The 13,469-nt window shown below is 38.1% G+C and overlaps 1 protein-coding gene across 1 annotated transcript in view; it reads right to left on the reverse strand.

The window, feature by feature from the left end:
* Positions 1–3,779: 3,779 nt before the first annotated feature.
* Positions 3,780–13,469, reverse strand: part of arhgap35a (Rho GTPase activating protein 35a) — a 104,248-nt gene continuing 94,558 nt past the window's right edge. The window contains exons 6-7 of the mRNA XM_059331704.1: positions 11,288–11,393; positions 3,780–7,945 (exon numbers count right to left, since the gene is read on the reverse strand). Coding sequence (XP_059187687.1) covers positions 7,453–7,945; positions 11,288–11,393 — 599 coding nt within the window. The 3' untranslated portion in view covers positions 3,780–7,452. The remainder of the gene's footprint in view (positions 7,946–11,287; positions 11,394–13,469) is intronic.

Genomic DNA, 13,469 nt, shown 5'->3' on the forward strand with positions numbered 1-13,469 from the left:
TCGCGCGCCTCCTTTACCCGGATACAGCAGACATAGCAGAGCGGTGGCTGATGGGTAGTGTGGGACAAGTCAGCCTCCTAGTGGCGAGCAGCTGCACGCACAAGGAGGAGGAACTGTGGAAATGACTGTGAAGACATTATTATTATTGAATGGAAAAAGGAATATTAGATAATTGCGATTTAGCTAAGTGGCTTATGAGCACAATGAAGTTTTAATGGCTGTATTAACTTGTCTCACTGCTGCAAAACTCTGCTGCTAATGCAATAAGTGGAATAACTGTCCATGTTAAATCCATGTTTGGTATTTCATTTTATGATTTTTAAGTCATGTTTAGTATATAATACTATAATACTAAGAATGTTTCTAATGTTATAGTGTATGTATTTCTCTTTAAATCTATTTATATATGATGCATAGTCGAGTGGATTGGTTCCAAACCATTTTTTTTTTTTTTTTTTTTACATACAATGACAATAAAGTATCTTTTTTTTTTTTTTTACAACTGCAACAGTTAGTTGGTTAGTCAATTAGTTGATCAACGCAAATATATTTGGCAAATATCTTTATAATCAATTGATCATTAAAGTAGTTTTTCATGCAAAAATGGCAGAAGATGCTGTTTTTGGTCACCGAAATACATAGATTTCCTGCTTTTTTCTGTTCAAGAATTATTTTTAAAAGGTGTCACCTTGGACTTTGAGAAACTGAGTTTTTTTTTACTATTCTCTGAGATTTTATATGACCAAACAATTAATCAATTAAATAAGAAGATAATCCGCAGATCAATCAATAGTGAACATATTCTTGTTAATCTTTTTTATCTTAAATTCTCCTCATATTAGAAACAAATCCTGGTATTCCTGACTACCAGAGGGGTTTCATCGCCACATTGGGCAGTAAAGCAATGTTGACGATCCCCATATTTGACTTCCAATCAAATCCCACAACACTCTCTCCCTCATGACACTTCTTAAAGGTTAGAGTTCAAGGGTCGTATGTCCTGTGTGCACACAAGCCTGCCCTTTTCATTCCCAATCAGCCGCTCTCCCTTTTTTTTTCTTCCTGCGCCAGAATGGAGAGATGCACCACAAAGGTCATGGACATGGATTTCCTTTGGTTTGACTCAATGAAAAGGTCAGATGAGGGCACCATGAAATGGCAGTGAGGCCTTCACATGGCCCTCACAGGGACCCGGGTCCTTACATCACCCTGGAATTGGCACAGGCGGACCCTCCTCGGGCCGCTCACAGAAACAGGGAGGGTCCCGAGGGCCGCCGTGACCTCGTCTGGTCCCCGGGTGGCTCGAGTGGCCCTTCGACAGCGTGCAGAGAAAACTACTGTGGTACCAAAATGATCACAGGCGGTGAGAACTAAACTTTTTTGAACATTTAGAAATTAATTTGCACACATGTGAACGAGCTAAAGAGAAGCTTCAGCAACAGACTCATTCAACCTGCTGCTCCAAGGAACCAGACAGGAAGTAGTTCCTTCCTACTGCAATAAGAGTCTATAATTCATCTACCTCTGCCAGAGGCAACATTACAGAAATACACTAAATCTACACACAACACATTGCTCTGTTATTATTATTATTATTATTATTATTATTATTATTATTATTATATATACTGTTGCGGACATTACTATTATTATTACTATATACTGTAATATACTACTATTATTATTATACCGGCCTTATTTATTATTATTATTATTATAGGTCTTAGACCTACATTTGTAAACTTGATTTGTACTGTGGTGTGCTTTTATGAAATTTTGTACTTAAATGGGTGATGTGTGAAGTACAGTTATTGCTGTAGGCTATTTTATATTTTTCTGTTCTTGAAATGTTTTTCTTTATTGTTTTACTATTTATTCTGTTTGTTTTGAGACATGTCTATGGTGAAACCAAAGAGAAATTTCCACTCAGTGGATAATAAAGTTTTTGTATTCGTATTATTATTACAATTACTATTACTATTATTATTTATTATATATCATATTTTATTTATAATTATTTTATTTATTTTTATTTTATATTTTTACCATTTATTATTACATATTATATTATATATATTATATACTGTACTATTATTATAATATACTATCTAGTCTAGTCAGCATTGTTGCCATGATATCATCAGTATAATTATAATTACCATTATCTTGCCAACCTACCAACTGATCTTCTTTTTTTAACTTCTTAAGTGTCCTTGTTCTATTCTGAGTTTTCTTCTATTGTTGTTTTTATTTATGCTACCTCAGTATTTTATTCTATTGTATTTTATCATACTTGAATACCGGACTGCTGTGACAACCGAATTTCCCTTCGGGGATGAATAAAGTAATCTATCTATCTATCTATGACAGTAAATTTCAATGTTTTATTTATTATACTTCGCTGGCAACATTGTTACATAAACTGAGTAAAACAATAACACTTTTCTTGTACTGTATGTATTAGAAAGTGTGCGCAAGTAAAGCATGTCTCTGTAAAAATAGATCAGGGCTTTTGTGTTTTTCTCCACCACCCAAAAACTGCATCTAGGGCACCTGTGTCACTGTTATAGAGCAGAGTGGCCATTAATCACAAGTTTTGTAAGGACCCCAGTTTCCTCCTGTCCATGTGTCCTTGGAAAAAGACACTTCAGACCCAAAGCCTCATATATCACCTTATATATATCATGTATCTTAATCGGTGACTTAGTGAGGAGTTAAGGTGATGAAATGATGAAAAAACATTTAAGATTCTAGGTTGATTCAACCCAGTTAGTATTTTCATCACAACATCTGTACTGATTATATTGTTTTGTTTACCTTTCAGCAATATTCAACATCAAAACTCCTACTGGAGCAGTTGTTCTGAATCATAAGGGCTCTCGGGATAAATCTGAAGGGCTGCAAGAAAAAATAAACATACTTATGCTACATATTTACATAATTTTTAAGATCAGAATTTCCTCTCATCTTTACTTTGTGAATTTAACAGATTGTTTTACCTGTTCAAGCCTCTAAAAAATGAGAATCTTGCATTCTGGTCAAACCATGAAAACAGATGCAACCATATGCACCAAGCCCAAAGGTTGGGAGCCACAAGTATATTTTGGCAAATTGGATAAGTATAAATAAGTAAGCCTATCATTAAAAGTTATAATAGCTATTATATGATGTCGATAAATTGCATTTAATACATTCTTTCATGATGCAAGAAAAAAAACTTTAAAAAAAGTTGGTAACACTTTACAATAACCATCTAAGTGATGTTTATAGATGGTTTATAAACCAATTACTAACCTTTTACAAAGTGCTGTACATATTTAATATTTAAATGTTTTCAAACAATTTCTTAAAGGTGTATGAATCCTTTTTTAAATAATTTACAAACTTAACATTGGTGTTAAAAATGTTATGAGTACAAAACTATTAATAAACTAATAATTATAATGTAATTGTTTGTTAATGGTAAAGTAACAACTTACATTAATATACCATATATTTGGCATTTATAAATTATAGTTCAACATTAATACATTTTCTATTTACTATTTTTTCTAAATGGCCTATATATGATTTATAAATGATGATTAAACTTGACCTGTTTACCATTTATAAATGATGTGTTGTGTTGATGTGTGAAGTGTTACCAAAAAGTTAAGGTAATTTAAATAGAAGTTAATTAAAAATTAATTACAATAACTGCAGACTGTCTTAGGATTCTCATCTGTTGCATCCATGCATCACTGCTCACACACATGTAACAAAGAGACAAGAAGCAGAAGTTTTACAAGATTTGATTTATTAACTATGATACAGATCACATAAGGCCTTGCTGTATACACCATTCCCATTGAGACAAATTACCATACTCAGCAAATAATGACAGTTTTTTTGTTTGATGTTATCTTTTCACTTTACAGTACTTCATTTATTTTTTTATTTTTATTTTCTTTTCCCCTCATTATTTCTTAATATTTTTTTTATTATCATCATCTCTTAAATAGTGAGAGTGGTGGAGCCCTCTTCCTCGGTCGGGAAGAAATCATGCACTATACTGGGCTGGTCTCTCAATCGTTCACAAAGAAATTGTTTTAAAAAATGCTTTGTATTTTTTAATTATTAAAATAAAACATAAAAAGAAACTTTTTTTTTTTCTATCACCACTGACTAAAGGGCAAAGTGTTAGACCCCCTAACATACCAATAAACAACCATTTGAATATAGTTTTGCTTGTTTCTCATTTTAACTTAACAGACATCTGTCACCATTGTTGCAAAAACAAAAAGAAAAAAAGAAAAAGAAAAGCAATGCAGCCACATATTATCGCTGAACCAAAGTCACATTTTTAATTCAATTGTTCTTCTAAACTGTCACTTTGCTTCCCATCTCTCCCTCGACCCTTTTTTCCACAGTCTTTGGCTGCCTCACAGTCAGTTCAGTATTAACACATTGATATACACAGGGAACGCCACTGGCCGGCGTTCACACACAAGTACCAGTGGTCATCCCTCCTTCCTCCCTCCATCTCCCAAATAATGATCCCATTCACCCGTCCGCTGTCCCTCTCCCTCTCCCCAGCCTCTCCCCCATCTCTCTCACACTTTCTCTGAGGATCAGTGTGTGTAATCTGGACGAGCTAACAGGGTTACACAGCGGGGTAATGACCGCAAGGAGAACTGCATTCCTCTCCTTCACGTTTATTTGGATCACGCTGGTGTCTGGCCGTCTGCCAAGCACAGCTTGCTAGCATGTTAGCTCAAACCCACCCACCCAAACACACACACACACACACACTCCTAATTCCCCTATCCTCTAATCACACACACACACACACAAACATACACCCACACACAAGGTAAATAGGTAGTGTAGACGTATAAAAGCTCCTTTAAGAGTTCAGTGATTGGTTAAAAGGTTTTTTTTTCTCCTTATGGGCAGAGGACAGTCTGGGGAGACATGCAGAGATGCAATTCAGTGTCAAACAGAATAAGTGACCTTGGTGAGCATCTGCTTAACATTAACACGCATAAGTTCACATGCGCACACACTTTCGCCAGCTCACAGGAACACATGTGCGCACACACACACACACACACACAAGGACACACACACTTCAAAAGCTGCTTCGATCAGAGCCCCATCTCGCTGGTTTCTACGGTAACAGCAGGCTGGGCCGAGGAATTCTGTGATGCTCCGTTCCAGTCATGCAGACGGATGAATGGACTGTCTGTTCTGTCTGCTGTCTCTCCCAGACCCAACTGTCTCTCTTGGACTAGGAATGACTAGGGGATGTGGTGGCGCAGCAGTGACAGCGGGTGTAGTGGTTACACTTGCAAATTGTATTTCGAGTCCACAGAGAGCAGGTATGAGTCTCTTTTCCAAAAGCATAACGCTGTGTCCTAAGAGGACAGCACGCTGAGGTCTGGAGCAGTGGTTACCATTATTCCCAGCAATAAAAATCCTCCCCTCCCACCTGTCAAAGCCCGAGCCTCGCTTCCAGCTCTTACTTTCTGGCCCGTAATGCTACATTGTGCCTCAATCTCCTCGTTCTTCATTTCCATCCACTCAAATATGGCATCTGGGAAGTGGTATGCACTCCTTTACAAAGGGCTGAGTGCTTTGGTGAAGTGGATGCTAACAACAAAAGACAGAGAGGCAATTTTATTCACTGCATGTCTAATCAACTGCAATGCAACCACACGTGGCTACACAGCCTGAATCTATATTATCTCAATTGATTTGTACCAGATTTAAAACTGCTGCTGTTCTTTTTATATACACTTCATGAGCTCTAATTTTAGCGGACATACAGTGATGAAAAACCCTAAACAATTGCACCCATGAGAGAATCTGACGCTACAAAAACCACAGTAGGAAAATGGTGCTACGCCCATGCAGTAGTGGAAGTGAGGTTATGGCTGCAATCCCCATTTCTTCCTCTAGATGTCAGTGGTGTGCTCCCAGAGAGAGAGAGAAGGTTGGACTGACAATAAAGTGAACGGTGGCTGTCATGTCATGGCAGCTCCAATTTAAAATGTGCCTTCAAAGTGCTCAGAAAAGTGCTTTTTGAACAAGGTCCTTACTGTGGGAACTGCGGCGCCGACTCGCTCGTAAAACCACCACAGCGTGAAAGAAGCAACATGACAGGTGAAGGTCCAACACTGGAATTATTCCCACTATCTGGCTAATACAGGGAAATTCAGGTACAACAAAAAGGCATGGATACATGCGCACACAGACAGATGGACAGCCACACAGACACTTATACACAAGGCCCGGGTTTCTCTGTGTTTCCCAAGATTTTGTCAAATTGCAAGACAGTATTAAAAATCTGCAGAGACAGTGTGAATTTAGAAGCACGACCAATTAAAAATATCCACTTTTCAGGCTGTTTTCACGGGTTTACATGAGGTTGAAGTTCAAACCGAGGGAGAGAGAGAGCAAACAGGAGACTGGGAGGAGCCTTCCCAGAATGCAAAGGGTGTTCCCATAATCCTTTGCTCCAATTTGCTGCCTAGCAGATCCAGTCGGTTGAGATTTTTTTTTCTGTGTTTGGCATTCTGCCTCAACTGAAACTGATTGTGTCAGTGTGTGTGGCCGTGTGAGGGGTTGATAGATAGGAATGTGTGTGTGTGTGTGTGTGTGTTGCAGAGGACAGAACATCCTATCGGGTGAGTAGTAACACGTGTTTCTGGCTTAAGTCCTCTGTACAGTGGCGAAATAAACAAACGTGTTCAGGACTCAACTTTGTCCCAGACACAGCCTCCAAAGGTAGGTACAGTCGGTGGGTCGGATGCAGAAAAACATGTGCCTGCCGCTTAAATTCCCAGCACAGTTAAGAGGCTAAGGGATTGAGGAGGATGGTTGTTGGAGGCACACTGGCCACTGGGTGTTTGTGTCAAGTGTGTGTCTGTTTGTGTGTGTGTGTGTGTGTGGTGAAGCAGTCTCAACATCACAGAGTTCACATTCCCCTTTTCCACTTCACTTCCGAGTCCCTCCCTGAGTCCCTTTAAAAGTTACTGGCAACATCTCACTCATCAGTGTGCTTGTGTGTAGGTTCTCTATAAGGCAAGGAGGGCGGGTCTACAGGAAGTGAGACTGAGAGACAAAAGGGATAAAGTGGCGAGGAGGGAGAAAGGTCATACTGCCAGTTCAGAGGCTCTTCCCCCTTTTCTGTCTTGTGTGTGTGTCCATTTTTCTAAAAGCGAGAGAGGCTTTAAATGCCTCCTTCTTCTCCCAAACATGTAGGTTTCTCCCTGTACATACTGCATCTCACTCAATCTCCCAACTTCTCTTCCTACCTCCTGTTCTTGTTTCAATTCATCTCCTTCAATTTCTCCCCCAAAAACTTCAAAAAATCTCTTATTCTAAACCCTTAAATCTCTCTGAATCTCGTTATCCGTCTTCGTCTGTTTTTTTTTTAAATTTCCTCCCCTCTTTCCCTTGATCCCTGGTTCACAGCGTGTGTTGTTCCGTAGGGGGATGATGGGGGTGCAGGGAGGGTGGCAGCAGGGCTGGAAGTGGGGACTGGGGGGTAGCAGGTGGGGAGTGGGGTGGGGACTGGTGCTGATGGTGGTGGAGGTGGTGATGGTGGTGGTGGTGGTGGATGGGAGGGCCGTAGTGGGGGATGACGGGAGGCGTGGCCGGGAGGACGTAGGGAGTCGGGGACGGAGTCGGCGAGGAGGAGTAGCCTCCCGCCATGCAGGAGTAGGCGGAGGTTCCCCCGGAGGAGAGCGTGGAGGTGGGGGAGCCGGGGAGGCCGTCGGCCAGCTGCTGATTGTAGAAGAAGTATGCACACTGGTGGATGAAGCTCTCGATGATTGTCTGGTAGGTGCGGGTGGCGGTCAGGGCGTCCATGGTGGTGAAGTCTGGTCTCATCAGTGTCGGCCAGAAACAGATAGACAGGTTCTCACTGGTCATCAGGTTCAGCTTGTTGTTCTGGCTCACCCTGTGCAACACGAAGAGAACAAAAAGGTTACAATAATTTGCCAAAAATGACCAGAAATTATCATAAAAAGGATGCTTCAGTAAAGTAGATGCTGGTAGTATGCATCCTTTATCCCTTAATAGGACACTCATTGAAATACTTGCAAATTCCAAATTTCAACCCTAGAGAATATTGGAGGATATTACATACTGCCAGAATGTGTAAAAAAACAACAACATACGGACCCGGGGAGGGGGTTAATAATTTGAGAAAAAAAGTTTATGAGATTAAAGTGGTGAATCTGCGAGAAACAGTGTCATCAAAACTGAAGTGTCCATACATACAGTGTCCATACATACATATATATATATATATATATATACATATATATATATATATATATATATACATATATATATATATATATATATATATATATATATATAAATAAAGGTTAACGAAAAGTTATCTCTGCTTTACACTTTTTATTTAACCCTTAATAGGACACTCATTGAAATACTTGCAAATTCCAAATTTCAACCCTAGAGAATATTGATTGAGGATTTAACTTCAGGTAATATTTCGAGAAAAAAGTTGCAAATTTACTAGATTAAAGTGGCAAATCTACAAGAAAAAAAGTTGCAGATTTAAGATATTTAAAGTGGCAAATTTGTGCGAAAAAAGTCGCAGATTTACGAGAAAAAAGTGGGAAAAAAACAACTTTTTTCTCCCAGATTCACCACTTTAACCCTTAGGACACTCATTGAAATACTTGCAAATTCCAAATTTCAACCCTAAAGAATATTGGATATTACATACTGCCACAATGTGTAAAAAAAACATACGAAAATAATATTTTGAGAAAAATATTTCGAGATTAAAGTGGCAAATCTACGAGAAAAAAATGCACAGATTTATGAGATTTAAAGTGGTGAATCTGGGAGAAGAAAGTTGCTTCTTTCCCACTTTTTTTCTCGTAAATATGTGACTTTTTTCACACAGATTTGCCACTTTAAATCTCTTAAATCTGCAACTGATTTTCTTGTAGATTTGCCACTTTTATCTAGTAAACCCCCCCGGGTTTGTATTTTTATTTTTATTCATACTTGGCGCTAGTATGCCGTCATAGTCAAGTTCTCCTGGTACAAGTCACTGAAGAATAACTCTGTTTGTACGACTGTTTCTTGCAGATTTTTTTTCAAAATTTTCATTTTTACATTGGAGGTCAAGGTCAATAAACTTAATATTATTATATTATTATCATATTGATTGGTAGCCTGATCTTTGCTGATTATCTGGAAGAAATCCATGTGGTTCTACGACCAAACAGAGAGACATGGGGACCTCATTTGGATATCCGCTAAAGTTACCAAATACGGTTCTTCGCCTGATAAAGGGTTAAATAAATGTATACAATGTACCATAAAAGAAGAAGAAGATGTTACTCTGCATGATTAAAGCAGAAAGTATCATGACATTTCCATCATTATTTGATGTATAAACGACACAAATTGGTGCATAACATTTCAGCAGAATGCATGAAAGTGTTCAACACATTTCTGGATGACCCCCAGATCTCCGCTTAATGTGTCCCAACAAATGTGCGCGCTTTCCTTTTTCTAAATTATTCTGATACAAGAACACATTGGCCCTGCCAACGGGTACTGCACTAGTGATAACAAATGTTAAATTGTTTTGTCCAGCTGACAGTCTGAAGCCCAAAGATGATACAAAGCAAAGAGCAAATAATCCTCAAATTGGAGAAACTGGCACCATCAAATGTTTAGCATTATTGCTTAAAAGCTAGAATTAATTGGTAATCAGTCATTACAGCTATCATATACTTCATTATAAAATAATTTCTGAGTCTGTCAGATTATTCTAATGCATCTTAGTTTAGAGTCTTGCATCCTAACATTTGATAGTTGGCACTAAACACAAAGTACTGCTGAGGCTGATGGGAATGGCATAAACCACCAAAGCGTTGAAAACTTTGCAATTTTGAATAATTTTAAGAGAAAGAAACTCATCATTAACTCATTACTCATCATGGTCATAGATGATGCAAGCTGTGAGCAATTCAATCAAATAATTAGTTGTTCTTCTTCGATTGTTTCCTTTAAAGAAGTATCCTCTATTTGACAATGAAAAAACTGTAGAAAAATAAACAGAATTTTGTGTGAAATATGCATTTTTTCTGTTATTAATTTCATCATCTTGTGACCCTCAGATTTCTTGGTAACGCTTTATAATAAGGTCCTTAATAACCATTAATTAACAAGTAATAAGGCATTGTTCTCGCCAGAGATCCGGTAGTTGCAAAAAGCATAGTTAACTTATAGTTAACTTATAATAGATGAGCAATAAAGTATATTTTAATATCAATAAGCAAACAAAATAAGATTAATAAAGGCATGGCAAAGACATAATGGGTGGGTCATGGGTGTTTGTAATGCCATTATTAACACTTATAAGATACTCATGAGGCTTTTATTAATGTTAAGCATTTGCAAACTGTTCTTAACTGTGCTTATAAATCTCTTATAGCCTGCTATTAGCTGTATTATAATGCCATTATTAACACTTATATAAGCTTATAAACACACAATAATGTTAATAAGCATCTTGTAAGGACCTTATTTCTTGTTAATTAATGTTATTACAAGGACCTTAATATAAAGCGTTACCGATTTCTCTTGTGGACCTCTTGGGGGCCGTATTGAGGGTTAAAGTCGTGAATCTGCTAGAAAAAAGTTGCTTTTTTCCCACTTTTTTTGCACAGATTTGCCACTTTAAATCTCTTAAATCTGCGACTTATTTTCTTGTAGATTTGCCACTTTAATCTAGTAAATTTGCAACTTTTTTCTCGAAATATTACCTGAAGTTACCAAATATAGTTCTTTGCCTGATAAAGGGTTAACAGGATCAATGCACCTCACACTGGGCTGTCACTGCCTATGTTAACATAGTAGAACATAGTGGTCTTTGTCAAGTCGCCTAATTATGAGGCTGCTTGATGATGGCAAAAATCATTATTTTGGTCAATATTGAGTTCAAATATAGGATATATCTAATAATTATATATTACATTACATGTCAGAGGGGGGTCCTGAACCAGAGGTTGAGAACCACTAATCTATACTTTAGTTCCACAGACTTTTCCTGCAGCACAGTAGTCAACAACACACAAACAGAGATGTAAATAAAGATCCCTGCACTAACAAAGATCATGACTCAACCTGCAGCCTCTAGTCTGTCAGTGTGTGAGTGTCGGTGATGTCACCGCTCGGTCACTTGACTGGGTGACCGGCGGTGTAGTCAGCAGGGCTGTCAGAGCCGACTCTGACCCCGTCACTCACTCACTTGTTCAAGTGGCTGATGACATATTTGAAGACCTCGTAATTCTCCTTGGGGAAGCGGCGCAGAATGTCCTTCATCGTCTGGAAGCGCTGCTCCCTATCGTTGATCTCTGGATGGTGGCAGAGAGACGAGAGAGGTTAGAGGAGAAAAGATTAAGGGAGTCTGTGGAAAAAGATGTCAGGGGAGTGAGAGTTAAGATGAGGAGGAATGGAGTACAATGGAGGAGAGGACAGTCTGAGGAGCAGAGTGAAAGCAATTGGATTCAGCTCTCAAAAAATCTGTGCAGGCCACAGTGATTTCATCCTACAACAGGACCAGTTTCACACATCCCAGTCAGGAAAACACACAAAAAGGGTCTACAAAAAGAAAAATCACCAAAGACCACACACATTCCAGAGGAGAAATATACACCCATCACAATGTCCTGCAGATTACAGCACAAACACACACACACACACACACACACACACACACACACACACACACACACACACACAAACACTGGGTGTGTTAGTCTGATGGCAGCGAGGAGTGAGTCAGAAAAGCTGACGTCACCAGCTAACACAGTCCATCCTGTGTGTGTGTGTGTGTGTGTGTGTGTGTGTGTGTGTGTGTGTGTGTGTGTGTGTGTTCTTGTATTTCCTACATAGTGAGGACCACAACACGTTTTTAACCAACAGAGTGAGGACATTTTTGCAAAGTGAGGACATTTCGGCCGGTCCTCACTTCTTTAAAGGCTTTTTTGAGATTTCAGACTTTGTTTTAAGGGTTAAAGGTTACATTATAATGATAATTAACTGAAACTGTATTGTGTGGTTACAAAACGAACTAAAATTATAGTGAAAATGTTTTTCGTTTTCGTCTTTGTCAACTTTTTTCATAGATAACGAAGATGAATGAGGCAAAGGAAATAAAGGCAACATTTACTGTGACCTCTTTTAATCTCCCACCCAACAAATACCCCATTACAAAAAACTACAACTAATAAAAACTAAACTAAAGCTAGCAAACTCATTAAAACTTACTGAATTTGGAAACAAAAATTCACAACAAAATTAAAACTAAAACTAATGAAAAATCCAAAACTATTATAACCTTGCAAGGGAATTCACTGTTCCAATGAGGGTCCTCACAAAGATAGAAGTACAAGACTGTGTGTGTGTGTGTGTGTGTTTGTGTGTGTGTGAGAACAGCAGATGTTTGAGTCCACATCACAAACATGATTTACAATCAGAGAAGTTCAGTTTGTATTCCCACAATGAGGTCAGCTCGGATCAAAAACACATTTGAGGCGTAATGACTTAACACAGCTCCGGTTCCTCCTGCTGTACATCCATCACTGCTAATCAAAACACAACTTCCTTACAGCTTATTTAAAGTAACGTCACCATGACGATATGCACCAAAATCTAACCCGCCCAGCTTTTTCTGTACCCCTTTTTCCTCCCTGACCGTAAAAAAAATCTCAAACTCTCACTATGCCGAGCACAATTTGCCATTTTCAGCCGATTGAAGGCTTTCTTGTCTCTAAACTTGTGTTTTCTCTCTCTCTTATTTTCCTCTATTGTGGCACAGACTGCAGGAGCTTTTCATGTCTTTGTAAGTCATTTTGTGTCTTTTTTTGGTCATTTTGTGTCTTTTTTTAGTCCTTTAGTCCAGTAGTTCTCAACCTTTTTGAGTCGCGACCCCCAATTTAACATGCATGTTGTCCACGACCCCCGATCAACCAAAAAAATAAACAGAATTACCAAAAAAGACACAAAATGATAGAAGAAAACTAAAATACTTAAAAAAGAAACAAAATGACCAAAAAAAACACAAAATTATTAAAAAAAGACACAAAATTATCAAAAAAATGACACTAAATTACTAAAAAAGACACAAAATTATTTAAAAAAGACACAAAATTACCAAAAAAAAGACACAAAAAGGCCCAAAAAAGGAAACAAAATGTCAAAAAAAAGACACAAATTGACCACAAAATTATCAAAAAAAGACACAAAATGACAAAAAAAAACCCACAAAATGACCAAAGAAGACAGAGCTGACTTCCAAAATGATTTGGCGACCCCCAGATATCATCTCGCGACCCCAATTGGGGTCCCGACCCCAAGGTTGAGAATGGCTGCTTTAGTCCAACATAAAATGTGATTTTGAATCCATTTTTTTAATTTCAAAACACTAT

This window comes from Centropristis striata, chromosome 4 (assembly GCF_030273125.1).
Source record: "Centropristis striata isolate RG_2023a ecotype Rhode Island chromosome 4, C.striata_1.0, whole genome shotgun sequence".
In the NCBI taxonomy this organism is placed as follows: domain Eukaryota; kingdom Metazoa; phylum Chordata; class Actinopteri; order Perciformes; family Serranidae; genus Centropristis; species Centropristis striata.